The sequence below is a fragment of the Setaria italica genome, chromosome II, assembly GCF_000263155.2.
Source record: "Setaria italica strain Yugu1 chromosome II, Setaria_italica_v2.0, whole genome shotgun sequence".
Lineage (NCBI taxonomy): Eukaryota > Viridiplantae > Streptophyta > Magnoliopsida > Poales > Poaceae > Setaria > Setaria italica.
In genome coordinates, this window is record NC_028451.1 from 33,509,442 (window position 1) to 33,530,860 (window position 21,419).

General features: G+C 46.9%; 4 protein-coding genes across 7 annotated transcripts; 3 read left to right on the top strand and 1 right to left on the bottom strand.

Annotated features, from left to right (window-relative positions):
• The first annotated feature begins 1,510 nt into the window (after positions 1–1,510).
• Positions 1,511–7,478, top strand: LOC101769953 (2-hydroxyisoflavanone dehydratase). 4 transcript variants are annotated; one of them, XM_004956981.4, is made up of 5 exons: positions 1,511–3,415; positions 4,189–6,131; positions 6,406–6,524; positions 6,720–6,866; positions 6,953–7,478. In XM_004956981.4, exon 1 carries the CDS (start codon positions 1,641–1,643, stop codon positions 2,778–2,780), a length of 1,140 nt encoding a protein of 379 aa, XP_004957038.1. In that variant the 5' UTR covers positions 1,511–1,640; the 3' UTR covers positions 2,781–3,415; positions 4,189–6,131; positions 6,406–6,524; positions 6,720–6,866; positions 6,953–7,478. The 4 variants fall into 4 exon arrangements, with proteins under 4 accessions (XP_004957038.1, XP_012699437.1, XP_004957039.1 ...); XM_012843983.2 differs by having other exon boundaries at positions 6,957–7,478; XM_004956982.4 differs by having other exon boundaries at positions 6,728–6,866.
• Positions 7,479–7,968: 490 nt separating this feature from the next.
• LOC101771410 (tuliposide A-converting enzyme 1, chloroplastic) lies at positions 7,969–9,220 on the top strand. The gene has a single exon (XM_004956984.3). The coding sequence runs from the start codon at positions 8,086–8,088 to the stop codon at positions 9,031–9,033; it is 948 nt and encodes a 315-aa protein (XP_004957041.1). The 5' UTR covers positions 7,969–8,085; the 3' UTR covers positions 9,034–9,220.
• Positions 9,221–9,388: 168 nt separating this feature from the next.
• On the bottom strand, positions 9,389–12,975 carry LOC101771808 (ruvB-like 2). The gene is made up of 2 exons (XM_004956985.3): positions 12,059–12,975; positions 9,389–10,249 (listed from the first exon to the last, which is right to left on the bottom strand). The coding sequence occupies exons 1-2, from the start codon at positions 12,838–12,840 to the stop codon at positions 9,604–9,606; spliced, it is 1,428 nt and encodes a 475-aa protein (XP_004957042.1). The 5' UTR covers positions 12,841–12,975; the 3' UTR covers positions 9,389–9,603.
• Positions 12,976–17,914: 4,939 nt separating this feature from the next.
• Positions 17,915–19,445, top strand: LOC101772216 (probable carboxylesterase 12). The gene is given in 2 exon segments (XM_022824082.1): positions 17,915–18,699; positions 18,701–19,445. Coding segments are annotated over 2 exon segments (1,005 nt in total). The 5' UTR covers positions 17,915–18,045; the 3' UTR covers positions 19,052–19,445.
• Positions 19,446–21,419: the final 1,974 nt, after the last annotated feature.

Below are 21,419 nucleotides of genomic sequence, written 5' to 3' on the forward strand. Positions count from 1 at the left end.
GTTCCTATTTAACGTTATTATCACGATAGTTTTATCCATTTCCAAACTCGCTACTTACAAGTGCAAGCTCCAAGGATAAAATGTCCGAAGAGGCCAGTAGAACGTTGTTAGTTTAGAGCTTTGGGCCCTGCATGTTTACAATCCACCTCATAATCTGTCCTCTGAATTGTTATAGTCTAATTATAATTACAAAGTAATAAGCTTGATTATATACTCTGGGGTGGGAAACAAACATTGCCTTATAATAATCTTTCTATAAACTAGGAACTCTTTCACAACATTAGAATAGTTTTGATCGATTTTCTTAACCTGTATTCATGGATGTGTGCTCTAAGGGTACAAGACTCCCAAATAAAAATGAGAATTCTATGACCGAAATGGTTACTACAGATGAGATGAACATGAACGACCTTTACCAATCTCTTGAGCGGCTTGTCATAATTTTTAACCAACCACCTGAAAACTACTGAGAATCACAACAAAACACACAACTATGATGCTTACGTTCGAAACAAATAAATCCCCTCTAATCCACACATAATGGGAGGGATTGGATGAAAATAATTAATTTTCCATTTTAATCCACATGTGCCGAGAGTAAATGATTTTAATCCAAACAAGCCATGAAAAAGGAGCAGCACTAAAGAACTGGACAATAGCCTCCATGCAACATAACAAGATGTCGCACCAAATTCAGACAGTGTGAGCGAAATGCAATTATAGAGAACCTAGACACCGCTCAATGTGGTTTGATTAGGCGATTACTTCAAGTGATAAACAAAAGAAGGTAGGGTTTACAAACCCGGAAAGACCGCTTGAATGCGATACACCACTTTAGACGAATAAATGTTTGCGTATTTCAAAATTTGAACAGAACTTCGCTTTTCTAAATTCAATTGAAACTCGGTTAAATCAACTCCAAATATAGAATTTGGCAGGTATTTGAAACAACCAAAACAAACATATTCGAACAAGTAAATCAAGTTGTAGGCCTTGTTTAGTTGCCCAACTTTGAGCAACCAAAATTACTGTAGCGCAACTGTAGCGTTTCGTTTGTATTTGTGAATTATTGTCCAAATATTGACTAATTAGGCTCAAAAGATTCGTCTCGCAAAGTACAACAAAATTGTGCAATTAGTTTTTGATTGCGTCTATATTCAGTACTCCATGCATGTACCGCAAGTTTGATGTGATGTGAAATCTTCTTTTTGCATAGTGTCAAAATTAGAATTTGGGGTGAACTAAACACGGCCGTAATCGAGAAGGTTACGTCCACGTTTGTGATTTGGAGTATCGAGACCAATTTTATGGAATTAATTTGATATCGTAGATACGGTGTATTTTTGGAAAAAAAAATTGGTCAAAACTTGACTTAGGACAAAAGAGTTCTTTTCATTTCGAAACATCTATATCATCCGATGGCCCCAAGCACGTGTGGTCATGATTCACTCCCAAGAGAGAGGCTGAGCTGATCGCTCACCTTATCACCACCACCCTGGCACCCCATTGGCCCATTCGAATGCTGTGGTCGGACTTAAAGGTCTAGGTCACCTATGCGAAGCCAGTGTGCTACGCCTCGAGTGTGGAACGTGTAGCTCGTTTATGCAATATTTTTTTTTACACTTGTTTATGCAATAGTTATGATGCGAGCTCTTTGCCACAAGATCAGAGCAATTCCATACTGTCATAGGACCGAGCTCCGGATTTTGTCCACGCCATGGATTCCAGCGACTTGGCCGGGTTCAATTGGCTATGGAATTGATTTTCCATCCCGGAAAAATCCATCGTATCTTCGGAAGCCTGCCAGTGTCTCCACCAAGGCCACGCCGGCACCTTCCTCCATGGTCATGGAGCCCACCGCGGACGAGGTGGCCTTCGAGTCCCCGGCGCACTTCCGCATCTACAAGAGCGGCAAGATCGAGCGCCTGAACAGGCCTCCGGTTCTCCCCGCCGGCCTCGACGAGGCCACCGGAGTCACCTCCAAGGACGTCGTCCTGGACGCCGAAACCGGCCTCTCAGCTCGCCTCTACCTCCCGAAGCTCCAGGAGCCGTCCAAGAAGCTCCCCGTCGTCGTGTACATCCACGGCGGCGCGTTCCTGCTCGAGTCAGCCGACTCCGCCACGTACCACACCTACGTGAACCCACTAGCAGCGGCGGCGGGCGTCCTCGTGGTGTCCGTGAGCTACCGCCTGGCGCCGGAGCACCCTCTCCCGGCGGCCTACGAGGACTCCTGGGCCGCGCTGCGGTGGGCGGCATCGGCGCAGGACGAGTGGATCGCCGAGCACGGCGACGTGGCGCGGCTCTTCCTCGCCGGCGACAGCGCCGGCGCCAACATCGTGCACGACATGCTGCTGAGGGCGTCCGGCGACGGCGGGCCGCGCGTCGAGGGCGCCATCATGCTCCACCCGTGGTTCGGCGGGAACACGCCCATCGAGGGAGAGCCGGAGGGCGCTTCAGCGGCGACCGTTGGGCTCTGGACGTACGCGTGCCCGGGAGCGGTCGGCGGCGCCGATGACCCGAGGATGAACCCGCTGGCGCCCGGCGCGCCGGCGCTGGAGAAGCTCGGGTGCGCGAGAATGCTGGTGTGCGCCGGGAAGAAGGACCCGCTCTACGTGAGGGACCGCGCGTACTACGAAGCCGTGTCGGCCAGCGCGTGGCCCGGGGACGTGGACTGGCTCGAGTCCGAGGAGGAGGAGCACGTCTTCTTCCTTCCGAAGCCCGAGTGCGAGAACGCCAAGAAGCTCCTGGACCGCGTCGTGGCCTTCATAGCCGGAGCCTGACTTGCTCTCCCTGTGCGCTCGCAGCACTCGAGGTTCAAACGTTCGAGCCGTCATTGAACATGTGCAAGGTTTCTTGTAGATGTATGTAGTAATTGAACTTGTTGAATCTGAAACTTTTAAGCAAATGAAATTTCTACTCCCTTTGTTCCGTTTTATAGGTCGTTCTAGGCCCCGATAAAATTGTCAAATTGGAGGTCGTCCTCGCCCTCATAGTTCACTCCGTCCTTTTATTTTCCTAAAATGCCCTTGCGCTCTCTCCTCCGACTCCTGTCGTGCGCTACTCCTTCCCCCAAATCGCATCGCAGCGGCAGCCAACCCCGCACACCTCTGTCGCCCCCACCTTCTCCACTACTCGGATTCGATTCAATCCTCGACCGATGTCCTCCAGCAGGTAGATGTTCCTCTCCTTCGGCATATGCTTGGTCGCCGACAGCAGCGGGGGTTCACCCATGAGCGGTGGCGAGGAGGAGAAGGTCACACTAGATCTTGGGCGTCTTGACATCGTCGGGCCCAAGACGCTGCTGGTGGACGACGACAGCCTCGAGGTCTGCACGGTGGAGCTCGGCCTAATGTCGGCAGAGGAGGTACTTCTCCATCGAGCAAATCTCGAGCCCTTCTCCATCGAGCAGTTACAGGTGCCCCATCTCCCTTGCTCCTGACCTGTGGCCTATTTGCACAATAAAAATTGCATCTTTTCAATGATCTGGTCTATATATGCACTATACCAAATCCCATCCTGTTGTTTCCGATTCCTAGGCTTTGCAAATTTTGATTTTGGTTAGTGCTACTGTAATGTGATGCTTTGCCCCTAACGTACTCCCTGTAATAGTTCCCCTGTAATGTGTTGCTTTGGAGTAGCATTTGGCTGTGGCCACATGGTGAGGGCAAATTCAGACTCTCTGGTTCATAACAATGTGATGCAACCAAATCTGAAAACATGGTTACTCACCAGATGTTGCAGGGAATGTGGGGAGAGCCTCACCAGATGCCCGATATGTCGACAACCAAAATAGTGTTTCTTTGTGAATTTATAGAGTTTTTATGATACATGGTGTGAGCAGGTCCTCGAGCCAGTATTTGGTTGCTATGTTTAGGATGCAGATTGTACAATACTCCCATAGTATTATCGCATTTTTTGAGTTCTGGGATTCTTCGTGATGACCATACGTGCTGACTAAATGTTCCTGTAGATGAAGATATTGTATGAAATTACAAGCTGCCTAAATTCTCACTTGAAATATGAGGAATTCTGCTAGAAAAAACAAAATTCTTTGTCATTATTTGGTTAGGTCTCGCTTTCCGCTCTTTATGGGACCTGTTACTTTCATGCATGATCTTCATTTGTTCCATTTGTAAGTTGCAAATGTGCATCAGTTAGCAAATTGATTTACATTTACTATGGTCATAGGGTGACAAAGAAACCAAACAAGGAGCACCATTTGTGGATCAGGAAGGAGACAGTTGTGCTAGGGTCAGGGAGTATCAGACCTCTTTATTGCACTTCAGTTATCCTCACCTGACATGTGAAATATGGCACTTCAGTTATCCTCACCTGACATGTGAAATATATTGACTGAATCACTGCTTTTGTAGTCATTTCTCTTTGACTATGCTCTTATTAGGAAGAATTAGTTATTCTGACATCGATTTGTCATGTTTAAGAAACTGATGTGTTCTCAAATCAGTCTGTGGAGTAGGTTTCAAAGTGGAGTATATTTAAGTCTTGTTTTGTGAGGTGTGCTTCTCAAACCTGAAAATGGCTTGAAGTGCACGTTTCCTTAACCTTTTATACTCATGCACATCTCTGAATAATTAACCAGTGGTTACAATCTCTGAAGAAAACAAGCCTTAACATGTCGATACAGTAATAATAATAATATAAACACAGTACTCCACACAAGTCTAAAATTCTATTGCATCTACAGGACCGGCGACAACTATATTAACTTAAACACAGTAATACTCCACACCATTAACATTACAACACAGTAATATCACACTCAAACCATAATGAGCTAGATTTGCTAGTGCACTATCATAGAGATCTTTATCACATGACAACCGATGAGGTAGCCTTCCTTCTCTTTCTAGTCTAGCCTTCTCTTATTCATATGTGGATTTCTGTACCTATTTCCTCCTCCAATCTTCATCACCTCCTTCATGCACATCTGGAGACTTAGAAACACTCTATTTAGATTTTCCACATCATATGCTTCATACTCTTCCTCCACACCTTGAATTAGCTCTTCAATAGTTGTAGGGTTTCTGGAATCAGTTAAAGACTGGAGGGATCTGAAGAAACTTAGGTCTAGTACATTCATGTCTAGGGAGTTAGGTGGTTGTTGCATCAATCAGATATCTAGCCCTATAGCCGCCACAGCTTGAAGGAAGGCTGGGTCATTTGGACTAACATGTGTTCTTGCGTTGTCCTGTTGGATGTAAATAGTCTCATGAATAGCATCCTGCGGCCACACTGATTTGATTGCTGGGATAACTTTTTCAATAAGATATTGCCTCATCACCTCCCTGTTAACTATGATTGATTTTGTTTCCAAGGTTCCTCTCTCCCTATCATTGAAATGCAAAACTGGAGCCTCTCCCTCTTATTTCTCTCTTTCAAGTGTGGCTTCAATGTATTGGAGTGGCGTCTTATCAAGCCTACCTTGAACTTCCTGTGTAATGTTGAAATACTGACATCTAGTGACTTAGCTAGTGATCTTAAGGTGGACCTTCTATTTAGTGGGATTGTGGCCATTCTAGAGAGCTCAAGTTCAGCTTTCTTGCGACTGCATTGGCCAGTTCTTTTGTTAGACACATCAACTTCCAGCCCAAGTACAATTTGCTCCCTTGCAGTCTTCCAAATCTTTTGAATAACTCAAATTTGTGTCTGAAAGAATGCAGCGACTTCCTTTGTTGTAGTCTTTAGTAATTTCCCATTTTTACTCTTTGCATGCAATGATGTGTAAGCAGCATATCTTTGGGCATTTGTTAGCCATTTCCTTAACCTCATCTGTGGTTGTTGTACACCTGCAAGGATAACAATGAGATAATACAATTATAAATTAGCAAGTTTCTTTATACACATCAAACTAAAAAAACAAATGTATATGTTGCATTTATGAATCTATGTCTCTTATAATATGTTTATCTCTATTCAAATGTCCGATAAATCTTTGCTAGTTCAAGTGTTTAGTACTCCAATATCTGATGAATATGTGTCTTATAATTAAGTTTATGTTGTACCTGCACCTTCAGCAAGAGCATTGGCTTCTTCATCTTGAGCAGGAACAATGCCTTCATCCTGAGCCATAGCATCAATTTCCTCGTCAGCTACATCCTCAACATCTCTAGGTATGATTTCACCAACTAGTTCTTTTGTAGGAGTAGAGTTGATGTCCAGAAGAAAACCTACTTCTAGATGAACACCTACAAGGACAACAATGGGATAAGACAATTAGATTGAATCAGATTAACAAGTTTTTGTTAACCTCAATTAAAATGACACACTTAATTTCTTTATTTGTATTTAAAGTTATTTCTGCTTCTAGTGAGAAAAACTTGGCAATCAAGGGTTGATTTAGCATGTTTTTGTGTTAGCTTCAAACCGAGTACTTTCTGATTGCAGGTTAAAAAAACAAATACTCCGAGTATGCAAAGTTGTATCTGCACCTTCAGCAGGAGCAACACCTTGATTCTGAGCCATAGCGTTGCCTTCTTCACCAGCCACAACCTTGGCGCCTCCTGGTATGATTCCACCATCTAACTCTACTGATGGAGTAGAATTGAGGTCCAGGAGAAGTTGTTGTAGACCTGCAAGGCAATAACCAATTACTGATGGAGTACTTCCCTAGATCAATGTTCAGTGTTTCAGCAAGGAGTAATTTGAAATAGAAATTGTTGAGTTTCCTAGGAGATGATAATAGCATCTGCTTCCCCTAGATTTGTAGATTATCAAAGTGGGCAATCAAGGGATGCTCTAAATCTCTAGTTGCACATATTGCTACTCTAAATGGAGTATGGAGCTTGTACCTACAGCTTCAGCGGGAGCATCATCTTCCTCGTCAGATAATACCTCGCCTCCAGCAGGTACCAATTCTTCTAGAATAGCAGAGTTGAGGTCCAGAAGACTTGTTGCCATGTATGCATATGTAATTGCCAACTTGTTGCTGCAGATAGATTGAAGCAAGCTCGGGTTGGCCGAGAGGATAGCTTTACCAGAGATTGCAAGTGTTGGAGTTGCTTGCTTGCTAGAGACACGTCCAGGAGTTTTGCAGAGATCTCTCGTGTTGGAGCTTGCTTGCTTGGCGGAGGCTGCATGTCCAGGAGCTTGCTTGCCGGAGGTCACGTGTGCAGGAACTTGCTTGCCGAGGAGTCCGGCCGGCCGGCTAATCGGGAAGCAGTGATCGACAGGAGAGTCGCCGCTTGCGTCTGTGGATCGCAGCGGGTGGAGGGCCGATGGGTTCAAAATTTCAAAATTCAAATTGCTTGCTGGCCAGCGTGCGTGGGAGATGGGAGGGTTGGGGGGCACTGGGCAAATGTGCATGTATAGCTGGATGGTATAATTGACCTTTTGTTAGTTTTCTTAATCTGCCTGAAACTGGTCGGAATGACCTATAAAACAGAACACAGATGGAGTATTCATCTTTCCAGCAGCTCTGCCACGGACCTACAGTTGAGGACGGCGCAGTAGTGTTGTCACGTCCCCTACATCTCTTTGCGACTTTGCTTATTCTGCAACAGGAATGGAATGCTACAAGGATTTATGATAAGCTTTCTTGGTTTCATGAATGCGGATAGTTTCTCTTTCACGTTACACGATTTCCTTATTAATATCTACTTATAAGTGCATGCTCCAAGGATACAAAGACCCAAGAGGGCAGTAGAACAACAAATTTACATGGACAATCCTACAATGTTTCCCTCCTCTCTTGGTGAAGAATATGCAATCGGTTCAAAAAGTCTCAGTCTCACTAGTCACTAGTATAGATATGGCGTGTACAATCGGTTTAAGAGTGCTTTGATCCTCTGATCACTCTGTTAGCTGCTGTGGCGCGGTGACGATTGGCAGTGATGAACTAGGCTGTGAAAAAAATCTGGGGTGACATGACATCAGGGATCACGTAGCATGCCCTGTCACGTTCTGTCACCTAAGAATTATCGTACCAAGTCCGTTTTCACGTCCTCTGTCTTCAAGTGCAGAGCAACAACATTAAAGCCAGCATCTGTTTCTCAAGCATACAATGTTGCAAAGCAAAGCTACCCAATAGTCCAACAGCCTCCTAATACAGCACCTCGTTGGGTAGCCATGGACCCGGACAACGACGAGGTGGTGTTCGACGCCCCGGAGCACTTGCGCATCTACAAGAGCGGCAGGATAGATCGTTTCCACCGACCAGTGCTCGTGGCCGCGGGTGTCGACGACGATGACAGCGGCGTCGCCTCCAAGGACGTCGTCATCGACTCCGTCACCGGCCTCTCCGTGCGCCTCTTCTTGCCCAAGCTCCAAGGACCTTCCGCCAAGAAGCTCCCCGTCCTCGTCTACTTCCACGGCGGCGGGTTCATCATCGAGTCCGCGAGGTCCGCCACGTACCACAACTACCTCACCTCCCTCGCCGCCGCGGCCGGTGTCCTCGCGGTGTCCGTCGACTACCGCCTCGCCCCCGAGCACCGGCTACCCGCGGCCTACGACGACTGCTGGACCGCGCTCCGGTGGGCGGCGTCCGCGCGGGACGACGACTGGCTCGCCGAGCACGGCGACTCGTCCCGCGTCTTCGTCGCCGGCGACAGCGCGGGCGGCAACATCGTGCACAACGTGCTGATGAGGGCGTCGTCCGCGGACAACGCGTCGAGGATCGAGGGCGCGGTCCTGCTCCACCCGTTCTTCGGCGGGAGCACGGCCATCGAGGGGGAGCCGGAGCGCGCGGTGGTGATCACGGCGAAGGTGTGGGCGTTCGCGTGCCCCGACGCGGCCGGCGGCGCGGACGACCCGAGGATCAACCCGACGGCGCCGGGCGCTGCAGCGGGGCTGGAGAGCCTCGGGTGCGAGCGGTTGCTGGTGTGCGCGGCGGCGAAGGACTGGCTAGTGGCGAGGGACCGCGCGTACTACGACGCCGTGGCGGCCAGCGCGTGGCCCGGGAGCGCGGCGTGGCTCGAGTCCGAGGGGGTGGGCCACGTCTTCTTCCTGATGAAGCCCGAGTGCGAGAACGCCAAGCGGCTCATGGACCGCATCGTGGCCTTCATAGCCGGGTCCTGAAGCAGGTGCTCCGAGTGTCTGCGTGCAGCATTGTTGCAGCCGCATAGCACTCGAGCTGTAGGTTTTCTACTTTTCTTTCACCGGGGTTGAATAAAAATAGCTCGTGGTACTACTGTGGTAGTAGCAGCAGATGTACTACTCAACCAGTTCATTACATTGAAAATTTGAAATCTATTTAGCGAATTGAAATGCCTGTCCAGCATTTCGGCTCAGCTTCATCAAAGCTTAAATGAGGGCAGTGTACTTTGCACGTCAAGACGAAAACACAAGCAGGCATGATACTGAACCAACCTAACGTCGGAGTTCCATGCTCCGCACAATAATAGATGTATGCTGCAGTGCAGAGACTTTGAGCTTACGCAAATACTATACACGTACAGATATGTTGTTAATTAATCCATATAAACCGTGAATCCCAGCTGGGATATAATTTGATAAAATACACCGAACTGTAAATCACCTACAGCAGTTAGTCTGCATTTACCACACGTCAGGGTAACATCAATCTAAAAAAAGGAACTAAGCATCCAAAATACACCAGACCAGCCAGCAAATACCATCCCACTTTCTCTAGGACTGCATGGCATCATCTCCATCTGCTTCTCCTGGAACTTCATTGAACATGTACTGGCTCTGGTACTCCATCAGGTACTGCGTCGATCTCTTCACGTCCAGAAAGAGCTGGTACACCCGGCTAATATCCTCCATCTCCACCACCTTGCCCTTGCGCTTCTGGCAGGCTAGTGCAGCAGAGGTGATCAGGTGGATAGCGTACCTCAAGGAGGTCTCCACACCAATCTTTGTGAGCAGGACCTTGGCATCTGCAGACATCTCCACATCCTCCTCATCGCACCTGATGTCCAGGATCTTGCGGATATCATCCTCCGTGTAGGGCTGTGTCGTGATGATCAAGAGGCGGTCGAGGAAGTCTGGTGGTATCCCATGTGGTGACCGGTAGTTCGTCCCACGGATGGATGTGATCCCTCGGTTCGTCGCAATGACTAGGATTGGAGCCATATCGTTTTCCAATGCACGGTTTAGGAAGGAGAAGCATTCAATATCCAGCATGTGTACTTCATCAATAAACAGAACGCCAGGAACAATCTCAGCCTTCCCTTCCTCTCTCCACTCTGCAACTTTTGTGTCAATCTGCTCTCGGACCTCTGCACGAATTTCACCAGTATCACCAGTGAACAATGCAAGAAAACCCTGTGTCCTGCACAGATAATAGCAGGATGACAGAAGTTGGTTGGTTACTTTAGGCCTTGCGCACCAATAAATTACATCTGAAAACCAGTGAACTTTTTGAATTTTTGAATCATGAGTTACATGGAAAAAAAGAAAGAAAACAATGTATCCTGCAAGCATGAGAAAGACCTAATGGGAAAAAAGTAGCTCAAAGCAACTACCAACAAAAAAGGGCTCCTAGCAGTTTCACAGGGAAAACATTTAGGGTCAAGATCATTTAGGCCAGTCTCAGTGGGAGTTTCATGGAGAGTTTCATGGGCATTAAATTCCATACCACATCAGCAATTTTGCTGACTTGACAAGATCTTTATGAGGAGAGAGAAGGAGTTTCATCGTATGTGAGAGGAGTTTCATCCCCATGACACTCAACAGGCACAGTTACCTAGTTCCCAATCTTGGTAACAGTGCAATGAAACTGTGCACTGAGACTGGCCTTATAGATAAATTGGTTGTAGATATCTGCAAGTTAAATGTTTGTAGAACATCTCTGTAGCTTATATTTGAGCACAGTCCATTTCCTTACGTATGCACAAAAAATAGCTTCCAACTGTGGAATCAACTAACTTAATAATATTTAAAAATATCTCAACAAGTGTTAACTTATTCTCACATTGCCCTGTCCAAAGTGAAAGCTAAAAGAAAACCTAGCCGGCCCTTTCTTTGACTCAAGTTACAGGATTCTCATTAATAACATCTTAGCATACATTTTCCATTTCTCAAGAAGCCAAAAGACAAAGCAGATCCCATTTTGTGCGACAAATAAGAATTGTATTTCGGAATTGACTTAACTATATCTTCTCCAGTGAAAAGTCAAATCTTAGAGGATGCTTACATCAATATTTAACTCTATTTCTATTGGGATTCCTCCGGAAGTAGATTGAGATTCAAATAATTATTCTGATGGATATAATGGGCAAAATTGCATGGAATCAGAACCCGGGGAAAACAAAAACTGCACACCAAATAGCTGATATGAGCTGCCATAGGGAACAGTTGCAATTTGACATCATAGAGGATAGTTGTGATTCCTGATGCAAGACATATCATCACAGCCTCAACAGGTTGTAAGCCAGTAGTTCAAATGCAATTAAGGAATACGATGATCACACTGAAATGTTAAAACTTATCTCACTATTATTCAGTACATCTTAATGATTCTTGATACATGAAAAACAACAGATTAGAATTTCTAAATTTATTCTGGTCATACTGTTATTTGTCAGGACTGAAATGTCAAAACAAGTCATCAAGTTCTCAAGTTGCTGCTTTTTTTCCCCGAGGAATGCCAACTCAAGGCTTGGGTAAGTTAAATGAGCTTCATCACTGCACATATGCTTAAAGATGGGCAAATTTATCACAAAAATAGCTTGACATGGAGCAGCAATATGCAATTCATATGGGTCGAACTACTACAGAGTAATCATCACGTAGGTGTGTGTGGTTGCTTGCATACTAAAAGTACTGCTATGAAAAGTAGGACCAATAAAACTCCAGCAGCTAGAGATAAACCACCACTAGCGCATGGTATAAGGCAGATACAATTAAGTGTAAGATTATCCTAATTAGTAGAATTACAGAATTTTTTTAGGTATATAGTTTGTTGTTGCGGTAATTGGCATTTAACATCAATATATAGAACATCATTGTAAACGTACATTGCAAATTTCCTTGTCAGAACTGTTGAAGTTCAGAGAATTGCTACTTAGGTACTTGTATATGAATATTCATCCCGAGTCTAAAATATGAAAGAATTCATGAGAAGGGGGTGTGTAGATACCTGCTATTGATGACATCAATCTCGTGTAAGGTGACACAATGCACAACTTCCTTGCGCTTCTGGAGCTCACCCTCAGGACACTTGACAAACTTGGTGTGCGGGCCAACAGCATCATAATCCCGCGACCTACCAATGGAGCGGCCAAGTTTTGTAACCTTCCCGGAGGCCTTGTCAAGCGCAACCACATCACCGCTCTGCACCTTCTCTTTACCAAGAGCCTCAATCATCTTTCCCCCAAGCTCGTACACCGTCTCCATGTCCGTGGTCTTGAGCGTGAGCCGCCCGGTCTTTCCGGGCGCAGTAGCACCGGACGGCGCGGCCGAGCCGGCGGCGGCGGACAAAGGGCGGTCGATGGAGATCTCGACGACCTCGCCCTCGATGATCTCCGCCTCCTCCTTGATGCGGACGCCGATGGCGCGGCGGAAGGCCTGCGTGAGCGCCTCGGTCTTGGAGAGGTCTAGGGAGAAGAGCTCGGAGGCGGCGACGGAGGCGAAGGGCGTCTCGGCGCCGAGCGACTTGGCGATGCCCATGGCGAGCGCGGTCTTGCCGGTGCCGGGCTGGCCCGCGAGGAGGACGGCGCGGCCGGCGATCTTCCCCTGGCGTATGAGCTGGAGGATGAGCCCCGCGGCGCGGCGCGCGGGGAGCTGCCCGACCATGCCCTCCGAGGCGTCGCGGGCCTCGAGGGAGGAGTCCAGCCCCAGCCCCCGGATGTGGGAGTGCGCCCCGATGCGCTCGATCCGCGTCAGGTCGCGGCTCTCCGCAAGCCGCTTTAGCTCCGCCATGGTCACCGCCCGCCGCGCCGCCGATTCGGTGCTTCGCTCTTTTCGATTGCGGTGGCGGCCGGCGGCAGGGTGAGGTTTAAGGCGAGAGTGGGGAACGAGCTAGGGTTTTGACAGTGGAAGCCTGGAAGGATGAAGGCGAAGATAGCTGTGGCCATCAAGAACAAACAGAAACAGTCATGATGGGCCAATACTATACGATCCATACATGTATACGGCCCATTTAGATTACCATGGACCAGTTGTTGTTCCTTATTGCAGTACTATCAGTCCCAGGTTCAAGTTTGGTCGATCTAGCAGTAGTGTACGGATTGCGGAAAGTTCGTAACAGCACAGTATCACTTTTCCAGATCCAACTACCTGGATAGTAGATAAAAAAATAGTGTTTCAGCAGTCTCGCTTTAACTTTCTCTTTTTTCTAATAATTATTGAGATAATCTAATAATTTACCCCAACTACTCTTCTACGGTAGTTAGATTAGTATGAGATTATTTGAAGATTGCAATAGCAACTCTTCCAACAACGGTGAAAGTGATATTAGAATATCCCTATTAATTAGTTATTAAAAAATATTTATCGAAAGACGGCCGGAGATACTCTAATGAAAACCAATGTTACCAGATGATATTAAGAAAACCAAAAAAAACCCCAACAAACTGGAGTACGAAGTCTTGAGTTAACCGAATACAAATGAAATTATGAATTAAATGAATTAAATTACCATTAACAAACTCATTCAACAACTGATGCGAGATGCAATGAAGCTAATGATGTACTCTGTCCGACTCAAATTACTATTCATTTTGGTATTTCTAGGTATATAGCAATATAGCATTTGATATGTACCTATACATATATTATGTCTATATACTTAGCAAAAGTGATGTATTTAGCAAAGTCAAAATAAATAATAATTTGGAACGGAGGGAGTATTCGCCGGAAAACCAATTTGCACTCAAGAAGTTAAGATGGTATTATCATCGTGGTAAAATTAATATTTTTTACATAACGGTCATAACTAATAAAGATTATTAAGGGGGTGTTTGTTTCCTAGATGCTAAACTTTAGCCCCTATTACATTGGATGTTTGATACTAATTAGCAGTATTAAATATAGGTTAATTATAAAACTAATTGCACAGATGAAGGCTAATTTGCGAGACGAATCTATTAAGCCTAATTAATCCATGATTTGATAATGTGGTGCTACAGTAACCATTTACTAATGATGGATTAATTAGGCTTAATAGATTCATATCGCGAATTAGCCCAGGACTTCTGCAATTAGTTTTATAATTAGCTCATGTTTAGTCCTTCTAATTAGTATCCGAACATTCGATGTGACAAGTGCTAAACTTTAGCTAAGGACGCAAACATGCTCTAAGATTGACCTTTTAGCATACTTGACTTGTTATAACATGTGCAAATCTACTAAAAATAATTTATAAAAAAAAAGAAAGACGGACTTGCTGGATTCACATTATGCAGAGAATAATATTAAATAACAAAGATAATTCTAGATCTACACGTATCTATAGAACATATATGAACAAGCACGGGAACTCCAAAAATAGCACCCTAAATCGTGGCACCAGAAAAGAGATAATAAACACTCTAGGTAAAGACTAGTTGCAGGCTGGCATAGTTTTCTTTTTGCCTAATGAGATACCTGATGTACCGGATGATGCCAGATGATGCTCTATTCCAATTCATTATTCGCATGGTTGGAAAAGCAATTTTTTAATGCCTTGCGTGCCTGACGGAATTGAATGATTTTTTTTCGACATCTGCGCAGTAACGTGTGATTGGGCCGGTGGAGTTCATCCTCCCGCACTCCGAGAAGCTAGCGGTAGAAAAATGAGAGAATTCCTAACTTGGCACTATAAAAACTACTCGTTCCTTTTTTATCCTTCAAAATTTTCCGTACCAGTCCCTATTTGATACCAAGTTCAACCTTCGTTCCTTATACGATATTCTGTTGGATTTTTCCGTTCGAGAACCATTAAATGCCCAGCAAAAAGACGATTTTGCCCCTATGGGGCCCACTACCCTTCTCCCTCCTCTCCGTCGCACCTCCCCTGTTGCGATGCAGAGACGACAACCCCACGCCACCATCTCTCTTCCCTCAGTCCACCTCGTTGCGTGCCGCCACCGGCGCCTCGACGTTCGACGGCAACCTAGTCGCACGCTGATTGGCCTTGTCTGCCTCTGCTTCCGCCACTGTCGCGGCCCGCGCGCGCACGACCGCGTCGACCATGGAGATGAAGCGCCACCATCTCCCACCGGTCCTCCTCCTCCTCGCGCTCTCACTACTCTCCCTCACCTTCCGCAGCCACCTATTCCTCCCTTGAGGCCCGTCCCCGTACGCCACCAACACGCTCCTCCGCCAACTTGCCACCACCGACGTCGGTGGGGGCCAGGTTGTGGCCTGAGCAGCAGGAGGCCGTGGCACCACCGGCCCGGTCGTGGAACCTGTGCCACCAGAAGTGCCACCGACAGACCACATGTGGGGCGGCAGCGGCACTCGACGCGTCGCTCGCGTGAGAGCCCGCGGCGGAGAAGGCGCAGCGGCCCGCGGTAGTGATAGGAGCGCGTGTGAGGGAGTTGGCCACGGCGGAGACGAGGGAGAAGGGGAGGAGAGGAGGGAGAAGGGTGGTGGGGTCCACAGGGGTAAAATCATCTTTTCGCAGGGCATTTAACGGTTCTCAGATGGAAAATCCAACAAAGTGTCATATAAGGAATGAAAATTGAACTCGATGTTAAATAGGGAATGAAAATTTTTTGAGGGCCAAGCAAGAAACGAGTAGTTTTTCTAGTATCGAATAAGGAATTCTCTCTAACAAAATTTGCCGGAAAAGGAAAGAGCAGTGGTTAGTAGTTTGCTTCTTTCCTCCATAAAATAGCCAAATCCCCTTTTTTTTGCGACATCTACGCAGTAACATGTGATCGGGCCGTGGAGAGTGCATCCTCCTGCGCTCCGAGAAGCTAGCGGTAGCAAAATTTGCCGGAAAAGGAAAGATGGGTGGTTGGTAGTTTGCTTCTTTCCTAAGTAGTGTTTGGTTGCTCGCATGAAAGATGATCCTGTATGGGATGGTTCAGCTGGATGGGTTGATCCTGGATGGATTGATACAGGTGAGGATGATTCCATCCTGTACCGAGTCGTTGGTCGATTTTGGCGCCCAACTCGGTACGACATCTTCTCGGTATATTCCAAGAATCTGAACCATCTCATCCTGGACGAAGCGGTGCGATTCAACGAACCAAACACTTGGTCGTGCTCAGATCCCGCACCAGTTCATATATGTATCGGTTCATACGAGGAACCAAACACTACCTAAATTGGGGTGGTCGTGCGGAGGTCTTAAAATACGGCCGGCAGTAAAATAGCCAATTCCCTTTTTTTGCAATATAGGGTGTGATACACCCTCACCTCGGATGTTTGATGCTAATTAGGAGTATTTAATATAGGCTAATTACAAAACTAATTGCACAGATGGAGTCTAATTCGTGAGACAAATCTATTAAGCCTAATTAGTCCATGATTTGACAATGTAGTGCTACAGTAACCATTTGCTAATGATGGATTAATTAGGCTTAATAGATTCATCTCACGAATTAGCACAAGATTCTACAATTAGTTTTATAATTAGCTCATGTTTAGTTCTCCTAATTAGTATCCGAACATCCGATGTGACACTGCTACAAACACCCCATGTGCACAGTGACATGTGATCGGGCCGGTGGAGAGTGCATCCTCCTGGGCTCCGAGAAGCTAGCGGTAGTAAAATTTGCCGGAAAAGGAAAGAGTCGTGGCTGGTAGTTCTTTCCTAAATTGGGGTGACCGTGCGCAGATCTTAAAATACGGCTGGCCGTAAAATAGTCAAGTCCATAATAATAATAAGTTGGATGTGGGACGCCAAAAAGAAGCTATAGCAGTTTGGATGCACTTCTGCGGTGAATCTGTTCTAGTAGCAAGCAACTCCAAGAAGCTGCTAATCTTACCTCCAATATCATTTTTAGGAAAAAAAGAGAGAAAAAATGAACTCCAACAATCCACCTAAACCTTCCCCAATTTTTTAGCGACGCTAAAAAACAGCCTGCCACCGCGTATTTTTTAGCGTTGGCGTTCCTTCCCCAATCCTGACGTGGGCCCAATACGATGACGTGGCCTGGTTTTGAAATATTGGGGGCTATTTATTAGCGATTTGCTGTGGACTGATATGTTTTTGGAGGAAATTTTTTTAGGAGAACCCCCGATACATAGTTTTGGGAAAGAATCTTTTAGGATACTCTTGGAGTTGCTCAACTTATATTTAGGTTTATACAGGCTTGCCTATATGTTCGAATTAACATAACCCACCCACAATGTCAAATTTAAAAGTTCAGAAAATAAGCTGAGAGCTTCCTTCCAACTAAGCGCCGTGAGGTACTTGCCATTTATGTGCTTGCCCGTTCGTTGCCAAGTTTCAGATTTGTGGGACCTTCCACGCGTAATAGCGTGTCGTCCCTCGTCAACCGCCCCGGCCTCGTGGTGGTGGGCAGTGGATGATGCACCGTGGTGTGCGACACGAGACCTTTTTACGGCTTTTAGCAGACTTCGTGACAAAGTCTTATCTTTGGCAGAGGTAAGAGCAACTCTAAGAATGTTACCTTCAATATTTTTTTGAAAAAAAGAGAAAAAACGAACTCCAATAGTTCACCTAAACCTTCCTCAATTTTTTAGCAACGTTAAAAAAAACAGCCTACCACCGCGTATGTTTTAGCGTTGGTATTCCTCCCCCAATCCTAATTCCCGCACGCTCGCGCGTTCCTTCCGATGGGTCCAATACGATGATGTGGCATGTTTTAAAATATTGGGGGCTATTTATTAGCGATCTGCTGTAGATTGATATATTTTTGGGGGAAAATTTTTTGGAAGAACCCCTAATACATAATTTTGGGGAATAATTTTTGTAGTATTCTTGGAGTTGCTCTAAGCAAAGCGCGGGTTCTTTCTGATTTGGATCTGAAATGCCGTATAATTTACTGAACACGCTGTTCCCGGCCCCGGCGTGACTGGTGAGACATGACCAGTTTCTTCGTCGTTATCCCGATAGGCGAGGGTGGGAGGTTTGGGCGTGCGGCTTTGCCTCGCCAGTGCTCGCTCACTGCCAAACCATCTTTCTTTTATCCACAGCAACTCAACAAGCCGCTTTGATCTGCCACGGCCATGGAGTTCCACGCCGACGAGGTAGTGATTGGCTGCGACGCCTTCCGCATTTACCGGAGCGGCAAGATGGACCGCCTCCACCTCCACCTCCCGGCGCGCGTGCCCGCCGGCCTCGATCCAGCCACCGGCGTCACGTCCAAGGACGTCGTCCTCGACGCCAGCACCGGCCTCTCCGCGCGCCTCTTCCTCCCCACCAGCCGCGGCGCGCGCGGCTCCTCCTCCGAAAAGCTCCCCATCCTCGTCTTCTTCCACGGCGGCGCCTTCCTGATCGAATCCGCTGTCTCGCCGCTGTACCACGGCTACGTCGCGTCCCTCGCCGCCGCGGCCGGCGTCCTGGCCGTCTCCGTCGAGTACCGCCTCGCGCCCGAGCACCCGGTCCCCGCCGCCTACGACGACGCCTGGGGCGCGCTCCAGTGGGCCGCGTCGGCGCGCGACGAGTGGATCGCCGAGCACGGGGACGTCGCCCGCCTCTTCCTCGCCGGCGACAGCGCCGGCGGCAACATGGTGCACAACGTCCTGGTAAAGCTGGCCTCTTCCTCCCACCCGGCTGCGCCTAGGATCGAAGGCGCGATCCTCCTGCACCCATGGTTCGGAGGGAACACGCCCGTCGAAGGGGAGGATGCGACGAAGGCCAAGGAGATGGCGATGATCTGGGAGTTTCGCGTGCCCCGGCACGGCAGGCGGCGCGGACGACCCGCGGATGAACCCGATGGCGCCGGGCGCGCCGGCGCTGGAGAGCCTCCGGTGCGAGCGGATGCTCGTGTGCGCCGGCGAGAAGGACTGGGCGGCGGCGCGGGACCTCGCGTACTACGCAGGCGTGGCCGCGAGCGCGTGGCCGGGGAGCACCGCGTGGTTCGAGTCGGAAGGGGAGGGGCACGTGTTCTTCCTCGAGAAGCCGGAGTGCACCAAGGCTAGGGAGCTCATGGACCGCATCGTCACGTTCGTCCACGGATACCAAGCACCGAGCTTGAGTGCTGCGCGCAATGGCGATTCCTTTGAAGTTTGAAGCAATTCTGAATCCATTTGCTATCCGTATCCATTTGATGTCGGCACTGGTTACAACCTTCAACTAATTAATCGGTGTGATCAGTGATCTTGTCATGTTGCAGAGGATGGATTAGTGTAGGAACAAAAAGAAGAAAAAAGACGAAGTGTGCCGTGACCTCTAGAGTGGTTCTGGGCTCCTGTGTGTCTCATGTTACGGGTGCTTCTTGATGATTAGAGGCAAATCAAAAGAACCTAAGAGTGCTCGTGTTTGGTGCTGATGTTTGCAGATCCTCTTTAGTAGATTGGTGCTGATCTTTGCAGAGCACTCTTGTTTGCACTATATTAGGCATCCGCATCAAGAATGAGTGAATGGCAAATCAAGCAGATAAGCACTCTCGGTGCTGGTGTTTGCAGATCTTTTTTGTTAGGAGAGTGCTCGTGAACCTTTGTTGCACGGCTCAGAGGAAAACTGTGGTGACAAATACATCTTGATGTTTAATCATCTCTCTATGTAAACCTTTTACATTTTTGCTAAAGTTTAGCAACTTTTAGCTGCTAAACTTCCAAACACCCTTGCTAAAACTTGCTAAAGTTGAGTTGCTAAAGTTTAGCACTTTAGCAAGTTTTTGGTTGCTAAAACTTGCTAAAATGTGGGCTGGACAACCATACCCCTCATTTATTGCTTGTCTCCCCCTCCTGCGCACCTTTAATAAGGGTGCGCACCTTTAATAAGGGTAGATAGGTCTTTTTACAACTCATTAAATATCTTTTAATAAGAGTATCCAAACAGCTTTTGCTAAAGTTTAGTAACTATTAGCAACTAAGTTTAGCAAGAGGAACCAAACATGCCCTTACTTGTATGGAACTTGTGGAATCAAAACTAGCAGTTCAGTTCAGTTAATACTAGTTCAGTTGGGAAAAGGGGTGCTGTCTGGAACAGTGGAATCCTAGACATTGCGCTGCACATCATGGCAACATCATCACTTTCAGCAAATAAAAAAAGTTAAATTTTAGTAGGATTATGTTATACCGCAATAAGCAACCATACGAGAGTGACTTTTCCTTCCACGTAAGCCAACGTTCCAGTAAAGTTAAAGTCGGTGAAACAAAAATAGTGATTTCACCCAGCTTCAGTTCATTTTAACTTTGACTTACAAAACAGTTTCACACTGTAGTATCTTGTTTTACGTAAAACAGGTGAAACCGAAGCTAAAATAAACCTTCACAAACGGGACCTAAACTTACCATGGCTTCTATCAGCTTCCTGAGGTGTGAAAATCTCCTCCTCATAAAAGTGTACCACCATGCCAAGCCTCAATAAAAGAACTTCAACTTCCCCTTACCTTCAACTTCAACAGAAACAACCAACCGTGAAAGCTCGATCTTGCTAAGTTGCGATCATCACTGATTCATCACTAACAGGCACTTTTCCTCTGTTCCTCATCTCAAGAATCAAGTAACAAGACTTCCTGAAAACTGACCGCGGCCGGTGACTATGCCATGACCTATCAGCCACTCGCACACTCTGATTGAAGTATGCCTTTAAATGAATACGTATCTGCTTTGAAAAAAAAATCATAAAATATGCTAAGCCACAATACGAACACAAGAACTATCTAACAGATTCATGAACACACAAAAAAGAAGACCCAAGAGGAAAGATACCTATATATGCATTGTGGACACACGTAAAAAGGCCGAGAATTCCAAAGGGGAAAATCGGAACAATGTTTGTTGTGGCAGATTGTTTGGGTGTTTAGTTTATTTTTTAATAAGGTCCCGACGAGCCTCTGTCTCGTTTGTGGTATTTGTAACAGCTCAATTCGACCTCCTGCACTATTTAATTATTTTTTTTGCGAAGGGACTGGAACCCAATTTATAAAAGCCAGGCTTTTACATCTGACACCCTGGAGGAGTAGGAAATTACAACGTAGTCCACACCACACATCCTCCATGAGTGCAAAATTGCAGAAAGGACCCTACTAGAGATCAAATTTGAACCTAAGGTCCTTGTATCCTCACGCACACCTCCTGGACTTTGCCTCTCTTCCGGATCCGCCGGAGTCAGGGAAGGAAGACATCGTCCAAGATAAGAACTCCACCAAGACATCAAACGGGACCTCCAGCTCGTAGCCGCAAAGCGTCTCCCCTCTAGCGTGCATCGGCCGTCACCATTGGAGTCTTCGAAGAGAAGAACTCCGGCGCCATCAAACAAATCGGTGACTCGGATTAACTCCACAGCTGCTGAGCTTGCCAACAGCCCAGAGAAAAAACCCCACAGAAGGGGAACCAGTCCATCCTCTGTCATAACAAAGGAGAACACTAAACTCACAGACCAAGCGACGAAGAAAGCCTTACCAAAATCAGTCCGGAAGACCAAAAGCTTC